We start from the raw sequence: 26,290 nt of genomic DNA on the forward strand, positions 1-26,290 counted from the left end.
AGAGAGGGGAGGCTACAGATGTCCCTTTCCCTTCTCACTCTTTCATGCCCATTCTCAGCTGCTGGCCTTTGCTGACTCTCCATGCCCGGCCTGGAGGGGAGGACGCTTCACTCACCATGAATCATCCTGGACTCATGGGAGGCAACCCAGCAGCCAGGGGTGGCCGTGGGGTGGGGCGGGTGCTGGGCCAGTCATGGAGTGGGTTCTACCTCCATGACTGTCTAACCCAGATGTGTAGATGCACCTGATGCCAAGTCACCAAGGAGGGGTAACCTGTGCTGTGGAAGGCCCCGGGCCCCTGGGGGGTGTGAGGAAGCTGCTGGCAGTGGGGAGGGCCTAAGGAATAACTGCACAGGCAAGAGCCTCTGGACTTTTTTAGCATCAGCTGGTGGAGCCACCTCCTTCTCTCCCACTGGCTGCCTCCCTGAGTCACTGCCCACCCACCAGCAAATAAAAAAGAGTGTCATCTGCTGGCCAGTGGCCCCATTTGGCCCCAGTGCTTGCATCTTTTTGTTCTTGGGTGGAAGGTGAAAGTCTGGGCGGGGTGGTCTCACCGCGACAGTTCTTTCTTCGCCTTGCTCCTTCGGGACTCGGCTTCCGTCCCTGCCCTTTGTTCTTCCCCTCCCCCCCACAAGCCAGAATGGCTCTGGCTGGTGACAAGACCCAGCCCCTGCTCCAAGGACAGAGGCAGCTGCAAGCCCTCAGGAGCCCCCACATGGCCCCATCCATCTAGACAGGTCTCTGATGGGGCTGCAGAGAGGGGACCCTCGGCTGTTCAGCTGCGACTCCTCCCTCCCCGCCCGCCCACTCAGCTGTCAACACTCGCCTCCCCGCCCTGGCCTTCCCGGGGCCCTGCCTGACTGCTAAGTCCGAGGACACTGCGCCTTGAGACCCTCACTCAGACCCATGCAGGCGATGAGCAGGCGATGAGCAGGCGGCGGGCAGACACCCCGCCTGCCCTTGAGCATCCCCAGGCCTCCTTGCCTAAATAAGGGAGCCGCAGCTGGAGCGAGCCAGCTGGCCGGGGGGAGGGGCCTGAGGCTAGGCCAGAGCTTTCGGAGGGGCTGGGCCTTGGCCGCCGCAGCAGGGCCCCGAGCCCGCCGATTGGGCCTGCAAGGCTGGCCCCGTGCCGCCGGGGGAGGGCGGGCCGCTCGCACAAGGGGATCCCCCGACTGGAACCTCGCGCTCGGGGGCCTCTCTTTGATCCTGCAGCTAGGAGGCCGCAAGTGCTGTCAGAATGCCCCTTTCTGTACATCCCCCTGCAGAGTCCTGCAGAGCCCGGAGAGAGGTGTGTGTGTGTGTGTGTGTGTGTGTGTGTGTGTGTGTGTTGGGGCAGGGGGCGTGCCCCTCCTGAATTTCACCCTCCCTTATTTTAAATTTCCCCTGAACTGGGGCCTCCAGATTGTCTTGCTCTTCCTATTTCCCGGGTGTCCCTTGACCCCCGGCTCGTCTTCGCAGGGCCCAGTCCTTGACCGTCACCCACAGTAGGCACTGAGCGCACGCTGTGTGTACCAAGCCGGCGCTCGGCGTGGTGGGGAACCAGAGCGGAAGGACCCGCCGTTTCCCTTCAAATCAGGTTTCTTAGCCGCTAATCTGGGGTGGGGGTGGAATCCCTTCCTCCTTCCCGGCCGCTTCCAAGCTGGCCGTGGCACCTGTCCTCAAGGCTTCCCCAGCCTAAGGGTCCCTTCCCCCCTCTTTGGGGCGCGCGAGTCCCGGGGGCACCCTGGCAGAGCCAGGGGCTGGCGCGGGGGGAGCAATCGGCGCGGCTCAGCCAATAGGAAGGGCGGGCGCGCGGGGTGGCGGGGAGAGGGCGGCGCTGCGGGCGCGCGGCAGGCGGGAGGGGGCCGGGAGGCGGGGGCCGGAGCCGGAGCCGGAGGGGCGCGCGCCGCATTAACCCTTCCGCGGCCGGGCCGAGCCGCAGGCGCTGCCCGAGCCGCGGGCGCCGGAGCGGCTGTCCGCGCGGCAGCAGGCGGGAGCCGGGAGCCAGGCGCTCGGGCGGGCAGACCGCAGCGCGGGGACGCGGCGGAGCGGGCCCCGCGGCTAGGCTGGGGCCGGGAGACAGGTGTGCCGGCGGCAGGCGGCTCGCGCTCAGGCGGCTCCAGGCCGGGCCCGCGGTTCGGAGCGGGGAGCAGGGAGCCGAGCGAGGACCCCGCGCCTGCAGTCCAGTCTCGGCCCCGCCCGTGCTCAGCTTGGCTGCGGGGTGCTGGGACCACGGCCCGGCCGGGCCACCCGAAGCCTAGTGCGGGGCCGGGCCGGGCCGGGGTGGGTGGGGGCCCGCCCGGCCCGCCCATGGGCTCAGGATGCCGGTGCGGAGGGGCCACGTCGCGCCGCAGAACACCTTCCTGGACACCATCATCCGCAAGTTTGAGGGCCAGAGTGAGTGGGGGAGGGGGCTGGGCGGGCAGGGGGCTCTGGGGGCGGGCCGAACTCTTCCGAGTGTGGATGGGGGGGCGTGCCCGGGTCGTGTGCAACGCCAAGTGCGAGTCGCTGGGGCCTGGTGAGCCCCAGGCTCTGGTGGGGAGCTGCGGGGGCAACGCTTGGTGCTACGGGGCCGTGGGCACCGGGCCAAAGGGCTTGGGGTTGGGGCTTGGGGCGGGAAGCTCTGCTCAGGCTTTTGGGATCGGAGAATGTGTGCGACACGCTGAGTGTGCAGGGAAGGGATGTGGGATGGAGTGTGCAGGTGTCCCCAACTCTGGGTGCCTGGACCTAGATTGGGACGTGTGGGTGCAAGGGCATAAGAGTGTCTATGACCCATACCCTGGGATGCCTAGAGTCCAGGGCGCACCCTGATCTTGCCCATCTTGACTATGTGGTGCCTGAAGGACTGGAAAGCCGAGGATGCAGCCTCAGCCCTTAATCTGCTCTTGAGTGTGTGTGCATCACCCTGAGTCCATGTGTCACCCATGAGTTAGACCCTGGATGGGCGGTGGGGAGGTGGCTTTGACAAGGCTGCAAGCTTATGGGCCCTGTGGAGACAGGGCGTCCTGGAGCAAGAGCTGGACTTTGAGGGTAATCAGCTCCCTGTGGTACCCCCAAGTTGTGGGTTTTCCTGCTCTGGGCACTGTCCCTTATGGGGACTGGGACTATAGCACCTCCAATGCTGGCCTGGTAGGGAGGCTTCTAGAAGGGTCCCACGGTAGGCAAATGTCCTGGCTGTGGGTTTGCACCCAAGTAGCATTCATGTGCCTGTCCCTAAGGCTGCATGAGCTACAGTGGGTGTGACTGCCAAGAGCCCTGGGAGTTGGGAGAGGATGACATTCCTTGCCCATGACCCTGTGAGCACAGGACAACGTGTGCTTGTAACGGTGGTGGGGGGAAGGAGGGGTCAGTGCAATGGTCAGTATTGTGTGGAGTGGAGGAACAAGATGATCCTGAGGGGGTGGAGACAGTGACACTGGTTGAGGGCCTCGCGGAGAGATGGGGTGGACCCAGGGGGAGGCTGTGGGGGGGGGGGCTCGGGAGGAGGCTGGGATGGGTGTGGGAGGGTGCTGGCTTCTAGCCCCACCTTTGCCACTGACTGCCGTGTGACCTTGAGTGACTCTTCCTTCTTTGGGTCTCAGTTTCCAGGTGTACAGCGGAGGGGCAGGCCTCTGTCCCATCCTGTATTTCAGGATCTCAGTGAAGGGTGTGTGTGGGGGGGGTGGGGTATGCCTTCGAAGAAACTTGCTTTTTTCTCCCAGGCCTGGGAGTGAGGACAAGGGGTGGTTTTTCTTCTAAGAAGCTGGGGTGTGTGGCTGGGCCTCTGGGCTGCCTTGGGCTGCCGCAGAGCTGGAGGCTGAGTTAGCGGGGGTCTTTTCAGGTGACAGCAAGCCCAGGCTCCTGGAATTGATGGCTGCTTGGAAGGTCTGGGGGGCCTTGGGAACTGACCAAAAGATGACCCTGTTCCAAAAAGCAACTTCCTGGGGGCCGGGAAGGGAGAGCTGAAAAAGGTGGGAGGAGGCAAGTCCCACCTGCCTGGTCCTGCCTCAGGGTGCCCTGCAGCAGCCAGGCCTTGCACAGAGGATTGCCTAGGCTGCAGCCTGAGGGCTGTGCCTGCTGAGGAGGAGAGGGGGAGAATTCCAACTGCTACTAAAACCCCCAGCATTAAAGGCCAAAGTGGCCGGAAACTTCTGTTTATAAAAAGCTCTTCTCCCAGGAGCGTCTTGCCTGGCATAAGTGAGGCTGCTACCTGCCTGCTGCTCACTCGCCAGCCTGGCTCTCAGGGCAGGCCTGGAGTTGGGGAGCCAAGTGTGGCTGAAATGGAACCACGGGGGTGCTCATCCTCGATGTGAGGAAGGCTTCACATCCATGGAGCAAGTCCCCTTGCTTGGGTCTGTTCCTACAGGTGGGGCCAATGTCTCAGGCCCCTCTCAGGCTCCAGGTGTTTCCAGGGTTTGGAGCTGCCATTCCCTCTCTTTGCCTCCTATGACCTTGGCTTCTGCCTGTGACCCTCAGTTTCTTCCTCTGCCTCTGCCAGACCAAGGTTCAAAAGCTGGCTCTGTCATTTACAAGCTGCAAGACCTGGGCATGGTGCCGAACTTCTCTGGAGCGTTGATTTCTTCATCTATGAAAGGAGGATAATGACACCTACCTTATGGGGTTGTCAGAGTACCAAATGAGATGCAGGTCCCAGGTGTTCAACGGGTTACTTCCCTCGTCCTCTCTGGCACACCCACCCCTCAGCTCCTGACTGCCCTTGGAGGGGCTGCATAAGTCCTAGGGGGTACTGACCTGATGGGATCCTCAGATAATTGGGGAGTGATTTCCTAGGGAGCCTCAGGGCAAGGAGTGGCTCAGGCAGCGCCCCCCCAGCCTGGAGAGCAGGGAAATTAAAAGCAGAATCCAGAGAGCCAATGCAAAGGGAATCCTGGCCGCCATCTCTGGCCTTTCCCAGGCTCCCTCTCTAGGCCCAGTGTTTATCCCTCCGCCGCGGCTGCTGACACGCGTTGCTGACACCCGCCAGGCTGGCCTCAGCCTCGGGTACGGAGGGGGCGGCGGGCTGCTGGCAACCTGCCCGGGGGAAGCCATGCAACCAGCCCGCGGGCCAGGAGGAGGAGGGGGCGCACCGCGCGGTCAGGCCCTGCCAGGCACCTGTGTCGGGGCACACGCACCGCTGCGTTCGCCCTCTGCTGGGGACCCCAGTCTCGGCCACGCTTTCTGTGGTGGGGAGTCCCCGGGCCGCTAAGTCTGAGTGGAGAATGGCTGGGAATCCCCGAGGCTGGGGTCCCAGCTCACGAGCCCGCTCCTCCCCGCCCCCCAGGCCGCAAGTTCATCATCGCCAACGCTCGGGTGGAGAACTGCGCGGTCATCTACTGCAACGACGGCTTCTGCGAGCTGTGCGGCTACTCGCGGGCCGAGGTGATGCAGCGACCCTGCACCTGCGACTTCCTGCACGGGCCGCGCACGCAGCGCCGCGCTGCCGCGCAGATCGCGCAGGCACTGCTGGGCGCCGAGGAGCGCAAAGTGGAGATCGCCTTCTACCGGAAAGATGGTAGGCGCGGGCTGGGGCGGGGCCACGGCGAGGGGCGCGGGGCTGCGGGGGCAGCTGGAGAATGGCCTGAGCCCGGACAGGGTTCTGTAGGGGACTGACGCGGGCGGGGGTCCTGCCGTGTGTGCCAAGTGGGAGGCCCGGTTCTGGTGCCTGCACCTTACTCTGCTGAGATGGTTTTCAAGGGGGCAAAGGAGTTGCTAGGCTGTGGGTCTGGCGCTTCTGGTTTCTTTTCCCCTGGGCAGGTGTGGGCACCTGGAGCAAGTTGGATTTGAGTTAGACCGAGGTGGGAGGGCAGGTGCGTGCGGGGATAGAGGTAAAAAGGTCAGGCTGGCGGTTGGGTGCTGACCTCCGGCCACAGGCCCCTAGCTACCTTAGGACAGTTTCTGTCAGGTGACGGGTCTGGGAGATGTCACGGAGGGAGAGGCCAAGGAGGGCTGCAGGATTCTGGCTCTCTCTGCTGCCCTGCCCTGCCCTTCAGCAGCACCTGGGGAAGGTGAGTGCCTCTCTCCGAAACCTCAGTTCCCTTTGTCTCAGCGGTCTGTCGAGAGCCTCACCCTGCCACCCTCTCCTGCGCCAGGTGTCTTTGCTCAGCCACCGCCTCCCCCAGCACAGCTGCTCTGGGCTTCCGGAGAGCGGATAAACAGATCCTGGGGTGGGGCTGCTCCCACAAGGAGACTGCCCTGTTGGGGTGGGCTCTGCTCAGGGCGGGCAGAGCAGGAAGGCTGGGGTCTAGCAGGCAGAATCTGGCTGCAGAGGCAGCTCTAGAACACTTGCAAACCCTACTGCTTCCTAGCCTGTGTCCCATAAGCATTTACTCAACCCCTGTGAGAGTAAATGCCTGCCAGGCACTAGGCTCTTGGAGATGGGCAGGACAGAGGAGGCTCCTGCCCTCAGGGGGCTTGTCTGCTGTAGACAGTGAGCACGCTCTGCTTCCTGTGAGGGACCGGGCCAGCCAGCCCCATGCCTCAGCCCCTGTGCTCAGGGTTGGCCGGGGTGGCCCTGCGAAGCCCGGTATCCTGCAGGCCACACTTTTGCAGGTGTGCACATTCTGTGGCATCATTGGATGGCACTAGAGGGGGCATGGTCCCTGCACCCTGTGGAAGGTTTTCTCACAGCAAATCAGGGTTCTAACTGACAGGGGGCAGGGGCTGTGAGACTAGACTCAAAGCCTGAAGGCAGTGGCTGGATTTTAGGGGCTAGACACTGGGCCAAATGTTTTACCTCTCTTATCTCATGCACTCTTCCCAACCCAGGGAGGTAGACACTACCATTGCCTTCATTTTGTGGTTGAAGAAACTGAAGTTCAGAGAAGTTAAGCAACCTTCCCCACAGTCACACAGCTAGAAAATAGCAGAGTTGGGACGGAGCCTACGTCTGTCTGACCAGAGTCCTGTCTGCTCTGTTCTGTCTGTCATATGTTGAGAATGACACCAGGTAGTTACAGGTCTGTCTGTATGCTGTATGTTATCTCAACCACAGGTGTAACGAGAAGAATACAAACCTGTAAGTCCTGGGTTTGCATCTAAGACAGTGCCAGAAATTATACACTATTGGACAAGCTGGGGGCCTTCCCTGAGTCTGTTTCTGCTTCTGGGATGATGTGCCTCACTTTGGACCCTCACAAGGGTGCTGAGCGTTCACAGACAGTGCCTGCCAGTCCCGCTGCAGATGTAGCTGTGCTGGGGATTTGGCCTCTTGGCAGCAGGGGCTGAGGGCTCTTTGCTTTGGCTGTGATATATGTGGAGTGCTCTTAGGTGGAGCTGGCCCTCCCTCCTGGCCTACGCTGGCCCCTTTGGGAGAGGATGGCCGTGGCCCCCTTCTGCAGAGGAGTTAATGTGGGATCACCTCATCTGGCTGACTCGAGTTGCAGGCAGAAGGAGCTTCCTCCTCCTTCAAGCAGAGGTCTGATGACCAGTGAATTGGTGGAGGGAGTGGGATTAGAACCCAGATCCCCTGCCCAAGTTCAGACTCGTCGCCTCTCCAGGTTACGATTCCAAATGGGGCTATGACCCAGAAAACCTTGTGCCAGTCATCTCCGCCTGTCCCCTTCTTCACTTCCACCTAGTTTCCATGGGGCTCAGCTGTCTCCTGTTGGCCAACAGGCTAGCCTGGCCCTTGGCCACCGAGGACTCCATGTATCCTGGCATTCTAGGCCTGAGGTGATACAGACAGATTTCCTCAGCCTCTGTTGCTTCTGCCTTGAAACACTCAGTCCTTCCAGTGATCCCGGGCCCAGACTGGGCTGCGTGTGTGCGTGCCTGTGTGTGTACTCACACATAGGCTCAGTAGGGAGGTGGAGGTGAGGAATGCCTGTGCCATCCCTAGTTTCTGTCCAGGCCTTTCTCAGGGTCTCTGCCTGAGCCAGCCCCAGGGAGGGGGGGTGAGGCAGGAGGTGGAGCCTTCTGTTGGCAGGCGCCACCGTGGACAGCTGTGCTGTGTCGGTGCCTCTAGCCTTGCTCTGTGCAGTGTCAGGGCCTGGAGCCAGACAGCCCCATTATTTAGTTGCTGGGACTGCTGGGAGGTGGGGAGGCTAGACTCGGGGAGTGTGGGCTGAAGGAGAGACACGAGGTCCCTGGGACTCACTGCCCCTTGAAATCAGGCCTGGGATGAAGGTGGAATTGGGGGCAGAGCCCAGTGGTGTGAGGCTGGCTGGTGGTAATATCCCCACAGGGCCCTGGGGAGGCACCCCAGGCAGCAGGTGCCGGCTGGGTCCACACCTGTGCTCCCACATCACCGTGGGGGCTGTGGCTCCTCCTCTGCCAGACCTCACAGAGTCCTGTCTCTCTGTCCCCTGCATCCTCTCTGCTTTTCATTCCTGCCTCTGCTCCCTGCTTCCCTGCCGCCGTGCTCAGCCAGCCTGACTGTGTGCATCCTCTCCCGCTCCCCACATCTCCCTGCCTTTGTCTCCTGCCTGCTTGGCTGACTCTCTGTCCCTTGGTCTATATCTCCTCCCTGATGCCTCCGCCTCTCTTCTTCCCTCGTCTCAGCACCCCCGGATCCTTCCTCCTTGCGTCTCTCCCTCGTCCTCGCCCCTATGTGGAAGACTCTGTCTGGCTGCTCATGCCTCCGACTGGCCTGCCTCTATGTCCCTGTGTCCCGGGAGCTTGTGCGTTGGTGGGGATGGGGGTGTCTCTGTGTCTCTGGAGGAGAGTCTATTGGCTTCTCCACTCCAGCTGCAGGCCGGTTGCCATGGTAACAGGGTCAGAGGGCCCCCACTGCAACAGCTGATGCTGTGGCTGTGGGGAGGGGGTGGGGACCTGCCATCCAGGTCTGCTCCCCAGTGCACTGTGCCCAGGGTGGCTCCCACACCCACCCGCTTCTGTCCTGGGCCTCGGACCCCAGCCTTCCAGGTATTCCTGCAGTTCTCAGACCTGAGACTGCCTTGAAACCCTCAGCACCTCCTGTGATCAGCCCCACTCTTCCGGGCCTCCTGCCCGTCTACATCCCCCAAGGCCATATGTCCTGTCCTCAATGATGCCTCACCTCCTCCCTCATGGCTGACCCCTCCCCAGCTCAGACACCCACTCTGCTTCTTTTCAGTCCCCTAGGCCTGAGCTGGGGATCAAAGAAGCTTTTTCCTGGAAGGGAAGCCTTGAGGCTGGGAAGGCAGGTGGGACAGGGATTGGTGCATAAGTGGGCTTTGTCTACTTGAGATAGGAGGCAGACCAGAGTGATCCCAGAGGAGGATGGGGCTTAGACACATGAGCACTTTTCCTGTAGGACTGAAGCTATCAGGGGAGTGCCCTTCATCTTGGGGACAGGGGTATTCCTATCCTTCTGGCCAAGACCTGGTGAGCCTAGAGACAGGGCTGAGTAGGAGAACCTGTAGGGCTGCCAGGTGTGGGCGCAGGGGCACAGGGGTCCATGGGGGGTTCATGGGGGCGCAGGGGTCCATGGGGGTGCAGGGGTCCATGAGGGCGCAGGGGTCCGTGGGGGCACAGGGGTCCATGGGGGGTCCATGGGGGTGCAGGGGTCCATGAGGGCGCAGGGGTCCTTGGGGGTGCAGGGGTCCATGAGGGCGCAGGGGTCCATGGGGGTGCAGGGATCCATGAGGGCGCAGGGGTCCATGAGGGCGCAGGGGTCCATGGGGGTGCAGGGGTCCATGGGGGCGCAGGGGTCCTTGGGGGCCCTGCCTCTGAGCCAGTTGCCTCTTGCCCTGCAGCACTTTGGCTCCACGCTTCCCTTCTCCAGCTGGATTAGAGGCTGTTGGAGGGGCTCCTGGGGGATCATTCCTGAGCTGGGGCTGGCTGTCCCCTTCTGCTGGGGCTGGGGTCTTCCTATCCCGGTCCCATTCCATGGGTGAGGCAGGCATGACACGGTTGAAGGGTGCTGGCTACTCCTTGACCCGCCCTGGAGTCTGGAGAGCGTCGGAGCGCGGCTTCTCCGAGTTGCGTCTTCTGCAGCCCCCGGAGAGGAGCTATGTAAATATTTGCGAAGGGCTGTCTGGGATGGGAGCAGAGTTTGACGGTGGCCTTGGGCTCTGGGGAGGGGAGCCGTGGGGCAGCAGAAGGGCCAGCTTGGGATTGTGAGATGGGGGGAGACTGGGCCTCTTTTCTGCCTTCCTGGTTGGCATGATTTTCAAGGTTCCAAGAAGGGTTCCTGAAACTCTTCCCTTAGAGAACTTCTGCATTTAGAATGCTCCTTTTTCTTTAGAAACACATTCTCTCTCATTGCCCCCTCCCCATATAGAGAAAGTATTTAGCCCTTTAGTGTGAGGGAGTTTAACAGAACTTCCCTCCCAACATGGGCAGGAGGGTCAGCAGAGGAGGGAGGGGTGCTGGGACAGGTGATGAATACATGGTGGGGCTCCCGCAAAGTCCCCTCCATGTCTTGGGGCTCATAAAGATCTCTCTTCTATGGCCTGTGGTTGGCCTCAGATGAATCCCTCTCCTTTTTGGGCGCTTATCTAGGATGAGAAGCACCTTAGGAGCTAGGCAGCGTCTTCCCCTTGGCCCGCTGCCTCCTGCAGTGCTGGATGAGGTCTCAGTGCCAGAGGAGGTTCCCCGTCCATCTCCCCTGACTAGGTCGCCAGCTCCACGAGGAGGGAGAGCAGCCCATCTGCTTTGTTCTCTGTTGAATCTGCCTGCTCAGTGCACAGCGGGAGCTCGGCACATGTTTGCTGAATGAATGAATGAACAGGGTGGGCAGGAGCCTTTCCTGGGATCAGGTGACTTGGCAGCAGTTTCCAGCTTGGTTACAGACTTGCCGTGTCTGGGAGTCCTCTAGCCTGCTTCATGTGGTGGACACTGTGGGGCACAGGAGCATCTGGGAGCTCCCAGCCTCTTCACCCTCAGAGGTGGAGCAAGGAGGATGGGGTAGGGGGACAGAGTCTTAGAGCTGCCGCAGAGAGCACAGCTGAGGTGGGGGTGATGCCACCTGCCCAGCAGCACAACTTTTATTGTTGCGACTGCACTTTACAGTTTGCAAATGGGGGAACCATGCTTTACTGCAGGTGGTCCTTGTGGCCCTGTGAAAGGTAGGATTTCTCTCTGCCACCTCACAGGAGGGAAGCTCTTGCTTAGAAAGGCTGAGGCACTTGCCCAAGTTTACCCAGCTGGCAAGTGCCAAACCCGAGCTCAGCTGTCCCCTCCCTGCCCAGTGTGCAGTGCCAGTGTGCCTGCTCTCTTGCACCCAGAGAGACCTTCTGGGGCATGATGGGCTCAGGCCCTCAGGAAACTTGGATTCTAGTTGGGGTTTGCCAGCCTCCATTCCTCGTTTGCTGAGTGGGATCATAGCACCTGTCCCTGATGCACTTTGGGGTGTGAGGGTGTTCCTGGAATGAGATGACAGACACCCACAAAGCAGCATGCAGTGCCAGAGCTCATTCTGCTCACCGTGAAGCTGGGCGTCACCTAAGTGGCTGCAGCTCTGTGCTGTTGCAATCGTGGAAAATGAACCTGGCCCAGGGCCTCAGCACCCCTGCTCCTATGGTGCGCCCCGCCTCACCCTGCACCCTGCCTACCTCTCCGCCTCCCTCCCCCCAGGCTGCTGCTGGCCCCAGGTCCTGCCTCTTCCCCAAATAATTGAAACCACAGCATTTGTGTCACTGCTTTTTCCTTTCTCTTTCATTTTATTTTTTTCTTTTCCCTTTTATCTCACTCTCTAGTCTCATTACCCTCCCCACAGGCAAGCGTTCAAATGTACTTACTGTGAATGTGTTGCTTGCATATGTTCTTGCAAATGTGTATTTTGTCTGGATATATGCATATAGATTTAATTTATGTAAATGATATTGTGCTATATGTTGTATTTTGGTGTTCGCTTTTCTTACTTGGGAATCTGCTTTAAGTCCTGCTGGGTTGCTGTTCGACATCTAGTCTGTAGCCGCGGATTCTGTGGCATGTGGCCGCCACGCTTCACCCGCCCACTCTCCCAGGGAGGGACCCCAGAATGTCTCCAACTCCCAGCCACCATCAATGAGGCTGTAGTGAGTATCCTTGGATATGGTCCCTTCAGGACTTGGGTGAGGATGTCTGTGGGATACACGCCCAGGAGTGGAAGTGCTGGATCGTGAGACATGTGGACACTTAACTAAGTACTGCCATGCCTGTCATCACCCTCCTTCTCAGAGCTGCGGATTCCCATACCTCCGTATCTCTGCCACTCTCGACATTCTCCACCTTTCTAAATTTTGCCAATCTAATAAGTGACAGTGATTTCTTGTGGCTTTAATTTGCGTTCCTTTCTGTTGAGTCCGAGCACCTCTTAGGCCTGTCAGCCTCTTGGGTTTACTTTCCTGTGAGTTGCCTGCTTATCCCCTTTGCTCATTTTAATTTTGATGTCACTGACTTCTGTCCTTGTGGACTTGCAGCGTTGCTTGTGTACTCTAGAAACACAAATGCGTGCTGTTAAACATTCACTGAATTTCAGATGTTAATTCTTTGTTGAACTGGAAAGAGATATGGCAAATATCTTCTCCCATTCAGTCTCTCTTCAATTTCTCCAACAAAGATACTTAATTCTGATGCAAAAAACTTCATTGATTTTTAGTTTTGTTTGTGCTTTTGATGTTCTCTTGAAGAAATTCTTCACCCTTCTCAGGCTGCAGAGGGTCTTCATTTTCTTCTTCTGTTCTCTTAATTGTTTTACCATTCTCAGTTAGGTCTATAATCCATCCTGAGCCTACCTTGTATGTGGTGTCAAGTAGGGATCGAATTTTGTTTTTTCCATGTAATGTGCCAACTTTCCCAAGGCATCTAGTAAACAGTCTGTTCTTTTCTGCTGAATTGTGGGAGAGCCTTTATCACGTTAATCTCCCACATAGCCATGGGTCTGTCCCTGTGCTCTCTGTTCTGTTCCAAATATTTATTTACTGGCTCTTGCTTTGATACTAGCTTTAAAAAAAACCTATAGACTTCCGTATGTCTTAGCACCTGCTGAGGGGAATCCTCTCTCTTCCTCCTGCCTTTTTTTAATTGCGTTTTAGGTTTTGGGGTACATATAAAGAACATGCAAGATTGTTGCATAGGTACACACGTGGCAGTGTGATTTGCTGCCTTCCTCCCCATCACCTATATCTGGCATTTCTCCCCATGCTATCTCTCCCCAACTCCCCACTCCCTGCTGTCCCTCCCCTATTTCCCCCTGGCAGACCCCAGTGTGTGATGCTCCCCTCCCTGTGTCCGTGTGTTCTCATTGTTCAACACCCACCTATGAGTGAGAACATGCGGTGTTTGATTTTCTGTTCTTGCATCAGTTTGTTGAGAATGATGGTTTCCAGTTTCATCCATGTTCCTACAAAGGACACAAACTCATAATTTTTTTATGGCTGCTTAGTATTCCATGGTGTATATGTGCCACATCCTGCCTTTTAAAGGCTGATATAGCTATCTCTGGATCTCCCTTCTTATTCACAAACTTTATTTATTTATTTTGAGATGGAGTCTTGCTCTGTTGCCCAGGCTGGAGTGCAGGGGCATGATTTCGGCTCACTGCAACCTTCATGTCTTGGGTTCAAGTGATTCTCCTGTCTCAGCCTCCTGAGTAGCTGGGACTACAGGTGTGCAGCACCACACCTGGCTAATTTTTGTACTTTTAGCAGAGATGGGGTTTCACCATGTTGGCCAGGCTGGTCTTGAACTCCTGACCTCAGGTGATCCTCCGCCTTGGCCTCCAAAGTGCTGGGGTTACAGGCATGAGCCACTGCGCCCGGACTCCCTTCTTCATAAACTTTAGAGAAAGTTTATTGAATTCCTGGAAAGAAAACACCCACTAGATTCTGGATTGGAATTAGTTCGGTTCTATAGATTAATGTGGAGGGGACTGATACTTTAATATTTGTCCCACTCCAGAGCCTGCCTGGTTGGTCTCTCCGTTTACCACATCAATTCTGTGTGTTTTTGCTTGTTTAAAGTTTTGTTTCCCATTCCCCGCTGCTGCAACAGGTTTCTTGTGCCTTCTGGGTCAATTTCTAGATACTTCAGAGGTTTTGTTGCTATTGTAAAAGATATATTGTTTTTGACTATGTTTCCTCATTGCTTGTGTAGAGAAATGCTTTATATTTTTGCAGGCCGATCTTGTATCTCGCAGCCTTGCTGCACTCTCTGATCTGACTAGTTCTGATTGTTTACCTGTTGATTTCTTGGGGGTCTGTAGGCAGGTGACTGTGTCATCTGCAAACGATGCCAGCTTTTGCTGTTTATGTTTGGATCATTGTGGTGTGTCCTGATGCTCGAATGTTCCACTTGACTTTTCGGGGCCTTTTCATTGGCACTCATGTTTGTTCCTTGGTGCTTCACAGTGTCCTGTGTGTGTGTGTCACTGAGGAATTATAACCCTTGGTTTAAGCTGTGACCCATGGCAGAGCTGGAATTGAGACAGGGCTTTATCAAGGCCTCACCAGGCTCTCTGGTGGATGCTGGGTGCTAAGACAGAGCACAGACCTAGAAGCCTGCAGACCACTGCAGGAGGAGACCCCAGTGTCCTCTGGTGGCCAGTGGCAGCTGTGTGCACCTTCACTGCCCTGTGGCCAGCTGTCTGTGGGGTCACAGTGAAGCGGGGGCTGAAGGGGACTGAGGCTCAGAAGTCTCACACCTTGTGCAGTTCCTGCTTTCCCCACCTTGCCTTGGGGTCCTCGGTAGTCAGCCTCTGTGTTCTGGGAAACTGATGACCAGGTTGAATTTTGCTTCATCAAAAGGCACCGTGATTCCACTTCCCATGGCTGTTCTGTTGGCTGCTCAGACCCTGGCTGGAGGGCACCACAGCTCGAAATGGGCGAATTCAGTGGTGAAAGGGTGGGCTGTGCTCTGACTCTGGAGGAGAGCTGAGAGGGTAGGAATGTGGCCTGTCCCTACCTGCCATGAATGCAGATCGCCACCCCTGAGTCCACCCTCGGTCCTTCTGCAACTGCTGGTCCTTCCCTGCTTCTGCAACTGCTGGTCCTTCCCTGGCCTCAGGGATCTGGATCGGGTGGAGGGGAAGCCCAGCCAGTGTACAGTGGCCTTCTAGACGAGGGGCATTGATTTGGAAGAGTGCTCCAAGGGCAGAGTCCATGTGGGTCAGATGGAGCAGTCAAGGAGAGCTTTCTGGAGGTGGGGGTTCTAGAAGGTGGGGAAGAGTTGGAGGGAAGAGGGGTGGGGACCACGGGGAGCGGGAGGTAAGGGCTGAAGCTGGGGTGTAACTGCAGGGGACTCAGACACCTGTGCAGGGAGCTGTGGAGAGCTGCTTCCCAGCATCAGCCTGCCCTTGTTTCACCTTCCCAGGGCTTCTCAGCAGCAGGGCAGTGGGTGGGACTTCCCGTTCAGGCACCTCCCGAGAGGCAGAGCTGGGCTCCGGAGCCTCTCTACACAGAGCTCTTCTCCCAAGGCTGTTGCTGTGGTCCAGGGCAGAGGTGGCTCAGGCATGCCACACACAGTGGGTTTGGGTGGGTCTAGATGACTACAGAGGCCTCCAGGACCCTATAAATGATCTCACAGATTGCTGGGTCTCAGGCTGGAAGGGCTGGTGGAGCCTCTCTGGGGATGCTGCTTCTGTGGGTCAGGATCTGAGCTTAGGACCCCTCAACCTTGCCCTGCATTTCCCAGCTCCTGGAGGCAGGAGCTTAGGATTGGTCTCTCTCTCTCTCTCTGTTATTCACACACACACGCGCACACACACACATACACACACACATGCACACTCACTCTCTCCCCTTCTCTGTCTCTCTCCCTCTCTCTCTCTCATTCACTGACTGGCCTCTTGGGCTCCCTAAATCTGTCCCCTGGGCCTGCAATGTCCCTGGCCTTTCCTAGGCCCCTGGCTGCCCATGAGAGCTGTGTTAGTGACACGGTGGCCCCCTGCCAGGAGCGGCTCCTGCTGCATCTTCCTGTCGCCGCCACCAGGCTAAATATAACCTGACACTGCACAGCCCTGGGCTGCTGCTTTGGAGACAGCCTCTCTGCCTGGGGCGGACAGGCCGACTGGAGCCCCAGCCCCCTGCCCTCAGCGTGACTTTGGGCCTGTCCCAGGCACAGTTCCTCCAGCTTCAAGCGAGGCAGGGAGGCTACCAGGGCGAGGATGGCTGCTTCCCTGAGGTCACCTTCCCTGCAGGGACCCAGCACCCCGCCTTGTTCGAGCTCTGGATGCTTCCGCAAAGCCATCTGTCATCTCATCTGGCACCCAGTGCAGGAATCACTTGTCCCCACAGTACCCGCAGGGAGCCTGTAGCTCAGGGAGGTGGGCGACCTGCCCACAGTCACAGCAGAAGAGAGGTAGCACAGGACCCCCGATGGCTGGGGAGAGCGGCTCGGCTCCCCGGGGCCCCTCTGCCTATCTGGCTTGCTCTCTCTTCCTCCCTCTTGCCCTGTGCACTGAGCTGGGGTCCTGTTGGATGGGTGGGTCACTGCGGGCAGGCACCCAGTGTCTTGTTGGTCATGGTGGCTCAATGCTTCCCATGCATGGATGTGCTCAGTGATTTGCAGAGGCCTGGGTAGAGCCGCCTGGGAAGAAGCTGTGATGACACCTCATTTACAGAGGAGCGCACCGAGACTCTGACCCCAGGACGTTGCCCAAGGCCTCTCAGGGCCATCTGCAGCCTCCTCCTCCCCACCTGATGCTGAGATAAGGCCTGTCCCTGCCACAGCCAAGTGTGGCTCCTGCCTGGGGCCGGGCCTAGGCCAGGGTTGCCCAGAGGTGGGGAACTGGGTGGAGCCCCTGACCTCGGGTGGGTTGGGATGACGGGCAGGGACAATGCCCCCCACCCCAGGTAGACTGCTGGGTGTGGACTGGCACCAAATGAAAGCAAGCTGGCGGCGTGGTGTTCTGAGAAATGACGGGGACCTTTGGTGGGGGCAGGATGGCGCTGTACCTGCTGCCCTGGGAATGTGTCCAGGCCTGGCTCTCCCATTCTGCACTGAGCTGCATGGCCTCTGGAGGCCTGCTGGGTGGCTGGCCGCCTGCCTCACCCGGGCCATTGGGCCCAAAAGCACGGGGGTTCTAAGGAGTCTTGGTGCCTGCGCAGGGATGGTTGCACCCTGGGTGCCACCCCTTTCAGAGGGCCTGGAAGCAGGCCTGGGCCAGGCAGGGGGAACATTCTCACCCAAAGTGAGGGGCCTTCAGCCAGCTCGGGCTAAGGCTGGGGTGGGAGTGGGGCCAGCACAGACTGTTCTGGCAACAGCCACATGAGCCAGGCTGGCCCTGGGGCCTCTCATTGCTTAGCTCCCTCCACCCTTGTCTGCGTCTCTTCTGTCTCAGGCTTATGGAGGCTTCAAGCCAGGCTCTGAGATTCACATATCTTAGGCCATTTCGCCCCTACAGCCCCAGGGGGTGGGCAGGGTTACCCCGTGTTGAAGATGAGCGCCCCAGGGCTCTGGGCTGGTAAGTGACTGGCCCAAAGTCATTCTTGTGCAATGCACAGAGGCCACTCGACTCCACAGCCCATGCCCCCTCCCTTTGAGACTGGGAACCCCTCCCCTTTTGCATCCCCTCTGCCATCCTTGCCTGTCCCAGCTGCCCCCTTAGAGTGCCCAGTGCTGGCTGCCTCGGGAGTGTGGGCTGTGCCTGCCACAGAGTGGCTCTCAGTGGAATTGCAGCCTGCAGCAGCTGGGTCCTTCGGCTCTGACCTGGGGAGCTGGGCCATGGCAGAAGCCAGGGTGAGTCGAGGGAGAGGGGAGCAGAGCGAGGGCCTGGGGGTCTCGAGTAGGTGGGCACAGGCACAAATGAAGGGACTCCCAACCCTCATAACCCAGCTGGTAGTGGGATGGGGTCTGGCTGGGAGACCTGGCTGAACAGCAGGGAGCAGGTGATGTGGCAGCTCACAGAAGTCCAGGCTGACCCAGGAGCATGGTTGGAGGCAGTGCTTCAGACAGCTCAGGCCTGTCTGGGGTCCCGGCTTTCCTTCCTTCCACATCCCCTTGACAATCGCTAGATCTCCCCTGCCCCAGCCCCCGCCATCAGGCAGGGCTCCAGTTCACATTTTTGGAATAACCAGGCCGTTGACAGGGTTATTTTGAAAGGAAACATTTCTTGAATCTCATCAAAGTAACAGGGCCAGCAGATTCTCCTCTCTCTCTCCTCCCTCTCCCTCTCTCTCTCCCCCGCTCCCCCCCTCTTTCTCTTGTGTGTGTGTGTGTGTGTGTGTGTGTGTGTGTGTGTGTCCAGGCATGGGGCACGGGCTTGTGCTGTGAGGTGGCGTATACTTAGTTTCTGCGACCCCAGTGGGGAGTTTTGAGATGTGGGCTTCTGGACTGGGTAGGCTTCAGAATGCCGTTCTGACCTCTCTTGCTGAGCAGCTGGAGCTGAAGAGCGGATGGGGTGCTGAGGTCTCGAGGTTGGAATTTCTGGGGCCCTATACTGGGGACAGAGCCTCCAGCCCACTCTGAACGTTGGGGTCATCTTGGCTCCAGACTCTAGACTTCTCTAGGCGAGTTCCCTGTGAGGACTGAGGTTTGAGGGCCTGGCTGGCTGCCGTCCTTGGGGTGGCTGCTGGGGACTCTTGTGCTAAGGCTCTCTGGTCTCTGGCCTCTCCTCAGTCCTGGTGAGGCACGTCCCTGTTCAGGCCGCTGCTGGCCATCACCATATTAGGGCATAAACTCCAGGCGGGCTGTCTGGGTGCCAAATGGTCTCCAGCTGGGCCCAGCCCCCTGCGGCTTCCAACACCATAACCGTGTGTCAGAGGCCGGAGGTCAGAGGACAAGCATGGCTGCTGCAGGGAGACCCAGACAGAGCCCCTGAGCTCAGGGCCCTCGGACAGAGCCGTGAGGGTCTGGGATGTGGTGAGTGGAAGGGCTGCAGGGTGGGGTGGACAGTTCCTGGCCAGCCCCTTCACCTAGTGAGGTTTCAGAGGACCTCATTCCCCTAGATGAATCCCCAGCTGGTTAGAATCCCTGAGCCTGGCCAGCATCTCCCAGCATCAGGCCCTTCCCACCTGCCTGCTCCCTGGCTCCCCAGCATGCAGCCCCTTGACCTCACTGACAAGCATCAAGCACCAGCTCCTATTCCCAGGGGTGTCACTGCTTCCAGGTTGTTGGCGTCTGCCTTGACTCACAGTACCACAACTGTTACCCCTTCTGTGGGTGTGAGATCAGGAGTAGGGGTGAGCCAGGGAGGCTCTAGGAGGTAGAAAGGTGAGGAGAGGCTGGCGTGGTGGCTCATACCTGTAATCCTCGAGCTTTGGGAGGCCAAGGCGGGCAGATCACTTGAGGCCAGGAGTTTGAGACTAACCTCATTAACACAGTGAAACCCCGTCTCTATCAAAATACACAAAAGTTAGCTGGGTGTGGTGGCGTGCAGCTATAGTCCCAGCTATCTGGGAGTCTGAGGCGGGAGAATCGCTTGAACCTGGGAGGTAGAGGTTGCAGTGAGCCAAGATCATGCCACTGCACTCCAGCCTGGGTGACAGAGTGAGACCCTCCCTGTCTCAAATAAAAGGCAGTGGAGGGTGGGGGCGCTGGGTTGCTAAGATGGAGTGGGACTGCATGGTTGTCACCCTCACCTCTCCCCCATGGCTGCAGCCTCCCTGTTAGCATGGCCTGTCACTGATACCACGGGCCAGTGCTTGCCCCAGGGCTCGTGACTCTAGGCACTAGGCCCTTTGTTGGGGATAGGAGACACTGGGAGGCAGAGAAGACAGCTGAGCAGAGGGGGAGCTGAGAGGAAGGAAGAGGCTCCCTGGGGAGAGTGGGAGATGAGGAGCCTACCTGGGTCCCCAGGGACCATAGAGGAGCTGGAGCAGGATGTTAACTGCCTTCTGGTTTCATTAAGGACTTCCTGTGGGGAGGTTCTGACCTGGGTAGAACCGAGTGCTTGGCCTAAAGGCGTCTCTTTCAGAAATCAGCATTCGGGGAAGTGTGTGGGGCCCCATGTGCTCAACAGGGAGCCGAGGGAGGTCAGGGGTGCTTGGCCTGGGGGACTGACCTCACCTGGTGCAGGGGCTTTGGAGGACAGAGGGAGACTGGAAAAGAAAAAATCAAGGATCGAGAAAAACACAAGGCGAACCGAAGATGAAAGATCTAGAAGCAGTGCTTCTTAGAGTCTTTGGTGAAGGATCAGTTTTCTTTAATGCTAATATGTTACAGGCTGGTACATCTGTGAAATACAAGAGCACATGCGTGGATATTGTGGTGTTGCCAAATTGCTGTGAAGTTTTCGAAACTCTTGCTCTCAACGTCTGTCCTTAGCGTGTGAGCGGACACAACGGCTGGTCTAGTCTAGAGAGAACAGAGACAGAGACAGAGACGGATAGGAACAGCGGACCGTCTGCAGCGCGCAGCACATGCCAGGCATTGCCTAAGGACTCAGCATGTGCTGACTTGGTTAATCTTTACAGCTCATGAGAAAAGAATTAGATACATTAGTGTATCGCAGCATCACTGTGTGCCCCATAAACATGTACAATTATTATGTCAAAAAGTTAAAAAAACTAAAAAAAAATTATTATTCCCATTTTATAGATGGAAAAAACGGGGCACAGTGATGTTAAATAATTTAGGGAAAAAAGCATAAGTGATTAAGCAGCAGAACCAGGCTGTGAACCCAGATATCGTAGGCCTAAAGTCTGTGGCCTTAAGCACCATGCTACAGTGCCTCGAGAGAAGGAAAGACAGAGGTCCTGGGAGGATATGTGGAAATGAGATGGGGAGGAAACCAGATCAAAGATGGAGGAAGAAACAATCATAGCCAGCGTGAGAGAAAGTGCACCTGGGAAAGGGCTAGAGAAATCACATAGGCAGAGACAGGGGCAGGGGAGGCAGCAACAAGCTGGGGCAGATAGATTGAGGGGAGCCATGAAGGCAGCAGGCAGGTGGCCGGGTGGGGGATCAGGACAGGAGGTCCCCGGGAGGAAGGGCCATATGGGGAGGCAGAAGTGGACCGGCCCTCTTGGGCTCCAGGGTTCATCCTGCCTGGCTTTCTGCTCTGCCCACTGAGAGGGCACTGGTACCAAGGGGCTATGTCCTCCCACTCTGCAGGGAGCTGCTTCCTATGTCTGGTGGATGTGGTGCCCGTGAAGAACGAGGATGGGGCTGTCATCATGTTCATCCTCAATTTCGAGGTGGTGATGGAGAAGGACATGGTGGGGTCCCCGGCTCATGACACCAATCACCGGGGCCCCCCCACCAGCTGGCTGGCCCCAGGTAAGTGTAGGCATACTTTACTCTTGGAGCGGTTGGGGCTCCAAGGGTACAAAGGAGGCCTTGCCCCCTCCCGGCAGCGGTTGGAGCTGCAGTTACCAGGCTCGCGGTTACATGGTCTCACCTCTCTGGGGTTGGGAATTGCCAAAGGTCAATGCTCTGCAGGAAGGGAGGATGTAGTGGTTGGGTAAGGGGGTCCTTTTGGAGGTGGGAGAGTGAACCCTGTACCCTGAGGATGTGGCCTGGTTCCCCTGGACACACAGGGGTGGAATGACAGGGCCCAGGTCCTTGGCGTGGGATAGCACTGTATGCCTAGCCTCACCTGCTGGGCTTCTGATCCCAGCATCCCCTGGGAGTGGTCCTTACTCCAGCCTGGCTTGAGCAGCCCCAGGGTGGTGCAGGTGACTACCTGGGATCGGCTCCTCTGCTCAGTAGGAAGCTCTGTCTATGGACTCAGCTCTGTGTAGTTTCTGCCCTCTGGTCCTTGTCCATGGACTGGTCAAATTTCCTGGGGGTCTTGGCTAGCTGAGGAGAGGCTTTGAGGGAAGGAATGTTCACCTGGGCTGGACTATCCTTGACAACAAAGGCTCTGAGCCCCCTCCTCCATCAGAATGGCCTCTTTGGCTCAATTTTCAGCTGTCCCTCAGCATCATGACAAAAGTGCTCACCTTCCGGTTTCTCACGCTCTAAAAGGACAGTGTCAATAACACTGACCCTACCTGTTCAGCGGATGCCAATCCTCAGGGCAGGGCCCCTGGCATTGCTCCGCCCACTTAGGCGTGTGGGGGGCACCACTGGCTGTGTGACATGGCGCCTTTGTGTCCACACTTCCTCATGTCTAAAATGGCTCCCAGCTGCCGGTGTGAGCCAGGGATGATTTATGGAATCCGCCCTGAAGTGTCGCTTCAGATATGGCGGTTTATGATGACTGGCTTCTAGAATGATTTTTGAGACCTGAGGTCGAATTACTGTGCATGGGAGCGGGGATGGAGGGGTGCCGGTTCCCCTTACGCAGCGGTTGGGGCTCCAAGGGTACAAAGGAGGCCTTGCCCCCTCCCGGGCAGCGGTTGGAGCTGCAGTTACCAGGCCTTGCCCCCTCCCCGGCTGCTCGAGGTCACTGCGGCCACCTGCCTCTCCTCTCCCGCAGGCCGCGCCAAGACCTTCCGCCTGAAGCTGCCCGCGCTGCTGGCGCTGACGGCCCGGGAGTCATCTGTGCGGTCGGGCCGCGCGGGCGGCACGGGAGCCCCGGGGGCCGTGGTGGTGGACGTGGACCTGGCACCCGCGGCGCCCAGCAGCGAGTCTCTGGCCCTGGACGAAATGACGGCCATGGACAACCACGTGGCGGGGCTCGGGCCCGCGGAGGAGCGGCGCGCGCTGGTGGGCCGGGGCTCTCCGCCCGCCCCCGCGCCCGGCCCGCTCCCGTCGCCGCCCCGGGCGCACAGCCTTAACCCCGACGCCTCGGGCTCCAGCTGCAGCCTGGCCCGGACGCGCTCCCGAGAGAGCTGCGCTAGCGTGCGCCGCGCCTCGTCGGCCGATGACATCGAGGCCATGCGCGCCGGGGCGCTGCCCCCGCCACCGCGCCACGCCAGCACCGGTGAGGGTGCCGCGGGACCCGTCCTGCCCCAGCCCAGCTTCCCCGGCTGCCAGGCTTGCCGCAGTCTCGGCCTCGGCTTCCGACCTTTCCACGATGTCCTGGGTGCCTGGGAGATGGAAATCCCATTAAGCACTTATTTAATTCCATTAAGTGGCCTGTTGTGCTATTAAATGTCCATTCATCCCATTACATTCTTCCACTCCCAGAGCCGTGGTGGGCCCCTGGATCTGGCTGTCCTGGGAAGGCCTGGGCAGGGATGCCCTGGGCAGGAGAGGAGCCTGGCCTCGGAACACCACCTGGGCCCCTGCCTGCTGGCATCCTGGGGCACACCCTCTCCTCTTCCTCCTCCTGGTCCCAGGGCTTTCTCCTGGCTGCTTCATTAAAGTGCGGTGGGGTCTGGCCTCCCCTATTTCTTGTGACTCCCCTGGTCTCCTGAGTGGACCCCATGGACTCCCTGTGCCCCATGGCCCCACCTGTGCAGGGCCTGGTCTCCACTCTCCTGGTCTCTGTGGGTGGCCTTCCTGGCCTGGGACCCCAGGCCTGCTGGCCTGACCACGCCGCCTCTCCAACTAGGGGCCATGCACCCCCTGCGCAGCGGCTTGCTCAACTCCACCTCAGACTCGGACCTCGTGCGCTACCGCACCATTAGCAAGATTCCCCAAATCACCCTCAACTTTGTGGACCTCAAGGGCGACCCCTTCTTGGCTTCGCCCACCAGTGACCGTGAGATCATAGCACCCAAGATAAAGGAGCGGACCCACAATGTCACCGAGAAGGTCACCCAGGTAGGTGCCCAGTGGCTGGGCTCTCTTCTCACCTTGGAGGAGCTTGGGGAGGGGGTGGGAGTGGGCTGTGGCCCAGAGGAGGGAGGAGGGGGCTAGACAGTGAGGGCCTTTTGGAGGAAGGCAGACCTGAGGGCTGGGGTTGGTGAGGGATTCCAGAGCTGGGGTGTGGGGAGGGGACAGTCTGAGAAGTCCTAGAGACAGAGGACTGGAGGGACCTGGGGAAGGGCTGGAGGGGGGCAGATGCTGAGGACGGGTGCATGAGCTGCGTGCCTACAGGGCACAGGGTGAGCACAGGGTAGTTGAGGCTGGGGACAGGGCCAGTAGCGGGGGGAAGGCAGCCTCAGGGACATAAAGTGTCTGGCTGCAGGGTGTGTGAAGGGGGTACTGGGGGCCAAGCCAACTGGGAGGCTTCAAATGAGAAGGGGCCACAGAAGGCAAGGACAGGAGGGTCCTGATTCTTCTAGGCCAAGGTGCTGCGCCAGGCAGAGAGTGGGCCCCAGTCCTGTGGGATGGCCAGGATGGCCTCGAAGGGCCCAACTATGTCCCCAAAGCGTGGAAGAAGCAAATTTTCTTCTCATGGGGAGGGGAGTGGGTGGGGTGGTTACAAAGATATGGAGGGGTCAAGTCCTTGAATCCTGGGCCAGAGAAGATCCCCTCAGTCTTGGGGCATTAGCCAGCCTGATCTTCTGTCCCCTCCTGGGTTATGGGTCCTCTTGGTAGCAAGAGGACCTGCGACCTCTCCATGGCCTCATCCACCACACACCTTATCCTCGCCTTTGGGGGCTAGGGGTGGGGGGGTCAGGAGTGCAGATCCCTGCAGTGAGTGAGAAGCTGGGATAATGTGGGGGACTCCTGTCCCAAGCTGTCCCCTCCTGCCCCTTCCATAGCAGCTGCCTAGGTTGGCCCATGTGAGGGAGCAGCTCCCTCAGCGGCCTCCTGGCCCTGCTCCCACCGCCTGGCTTTCTGGTTCCCCGCCAGGTCTCCAGCCCATTGGCCTTGACTCCAGAACATTCCCCCTCACCCTGGGCCCTTATCTGGCCACCTAGCCCTCTCTCCCTCCTCCCTTTTCTCTCTCTTGATTCCCACCTGAGCCCCTGGCATCTGCCCTGCTCCTGTGCCCGCTGCGTGTGCCCCTGCGTTGCGGTGGGTCTGTGCGTGTGCACCCGTATGTGTCAGCAGGCGCGTGTGTTCCTGCCAGTCACCGGCAGTCTCTCCATCTCTGGGTGTCTCTGTCTGACTCTGGCTGGCTCAGCACTGGACCGGCTGGGCGGGGGTGTCGGGGAGACCATTAATCTGCGGTGACAGGCCCGGCTGCTGGCGGAGGGGGAGGGGCTCAGGCTGCGGGAGCGCCGCTGCAGGAGCCTGGGCTGCGGGGGAGGGGGCCGCTGGCCGGGCACCGGCGGGGGCGGGGGAGCCCAGTGTGGTGGGGTGGGGGTGGGGACCCAGGAGGAGGAGGGGCTGGCTGGAGGAGCCGAGGTTTGGAGTGCAGCCGTTGCTGGGCTGGCGGGCGGGCAGAGCGCAGCACCCTGGCAGCAGGGCCCATACCACGGGGCCATGGGCAGCTCAAGCCAGGCAGGTTGCTGCCCACGCTTACTGCCAGGGTGACCCCAGCCCCGGGGCCCAGCCCCAACCACGCTGGCTTCATGCCAGAGGCTGCCCTGGCTGCCAGTCGGCCAGCCTCAGGGGCGCAGCCTGGGCTGGGACTGCTGCTGGGGTGCAGGTGAGGTGCTGGCCGGGCCCTCAGGCCCCAGGGCAGGCAGGCTTTGGGGAGCCAAGTCCTCCATGGCGGCCCCAGCAGGGAAGGCGAGCAGGACAGGGACTCTGCGGCCCAGGGCCCAGAAAGGCCGGGTGAGACGGGCCGTGCGCATCTCCAGCCTCGTGGCCCAGGAGGTAGGTGACCCCCGGCCCTTCCCTTTCCTTCTGGGACTGGGACACTGAGGCAGGTGGCCAGCCGGAGGGCTCTGGCTCCAGGTTGGGGAGAGGGCTGCTGGGAAGCAGGAGGCTCTGGGCACCATGGGGCCTGGCTCTGCTCGTCCGCGCTTGGCTCCTGCTCTCTTCTCCTCCCAGGCTGGGCTCACAGTTTCCCTTGCCGGGACTTTCCCTCTCCTGTGGCTGCCATGGCCCACGATCCTAGAGTTAAAAATGCAAAGTGGGGAGATGACAGCAATGAGACGGGTGCCCAGAGAGGATGGTGGGGAGGCGGAGTGGGGAGAAGGAGCCCACGGGCAGGACCGTGAGAAGCTGACAGGTGGCAGCAGGGCCTGGCATGGAGGTGCTGGGGCTCCCTTGCTGTGTGTGCTGGGGGAGGACCCTTGCGGGCAAGGGAGGCTTGTGCTGTTTTTGGGGGTCCAGGAGGCTGGAATCTGTGGAAGCCACTGTGTGGGTGGTGAGGGTGCACTGGGCTGAGGCACCTGGCTCATCTCTTCATGGGCAGCCGAGGTGTGGTGGCTGGGCCAGGCACTAGTCTGTTACCTCCTAGAGCCACGCAGTGGCTCTCCCGTCAGAGCCTGGGGCAGGCTTGGCTCGACAGTAGAGGAGGAGTGGGAGGTGGCCCAGGGCTGAGTCTGGGAATCCCACCCCTGCCCCCACCGCCCCACACCTGAGCCCTCTGCCTTGGCTTATATGCTCTTTTCAGCTGGGGGACAGGTACAGGTGGGAGTCTTCCCACCCACAGCTGAGGAGCCAGGCCCTGGCTTAAACAAGCCAGCTTTAGGACAACAGGCTGGGGGTACAGACCTGGCCCAAGGCCATGGGTGAGCTGGTGGCTGCAGAGCTGGGACTGGCCCCTGTAAGGACGAGATGTACCCCATACATGTGTGAGTTTGTGCCCTGGTGCAGTGTTGCCCATGCTGAGTGTAGATGTGGGTAGGGTCCCTGCTGTTAGGGGTGGTCCTGA

The 26,290-nt window shown here is 59.3% G+C and overlaps 1 protein-coding gene across 5 annotated transcripts in view; it reads left to right on the top strand.

The window, feature by feature from the left end:
• KCNH2 (potassium voltage-gated channel subfamily H member 2) overlaps positions 1-26,290 on the top strand; it is a 74,644-nt gene that overhangs the window by 38,833 nt on the left and 9,521 nt on the right. Inside the window, exons 1-5 of one of the 5 annotated variants that reach the window (XM_035254375.3) lie at positions 1,150-1,288; positions 5,240-5,470; positions 20,854-21,018; positions 22,163-22,609; positions 23,183-23,394. In XM_035254375.3, coding sequence (XP_035110266.1) covers positions 5,341-5,470; positions 20,854-21,018; positions 22,163-22,609; positions 23,183-23,394 — 954 coding nt within the window. In that variant the 5' untranslated portion in view covers positions 1,150-1,288; positions 5,240-5,340. Of the gene's footprint in view, positions 1-1,149; positions 1,289-1,907; positions 2,377-4,890; positions 4,960-5,239; positions 5,471-20,853; positions 21,019-22,162; positions 22,610-23,182; positions 23,395-24,874; positions 25,285-26,290 lie in introns of those variants that run through there. The other 4 variants (XM_035254374.3, XM_078343452.1, XM_078343451.1 and 1 more) reach the window with 4 other exon arrangements.

The sequence above is a fragment of the Callithrix jacchus genome, chromosome 11 (genome assembly GCF_049354715.1).
Source record: "Callithrix jacchus isolate 240 chromosome 11, calJac240_pri, whole genome shotgun sequence".
Lineage (NCBI taxonomy): Eukaryota > Metazoa > Chordata > Mammalia > Primates > Cebidae > Callithrix > Callithrix jacchus.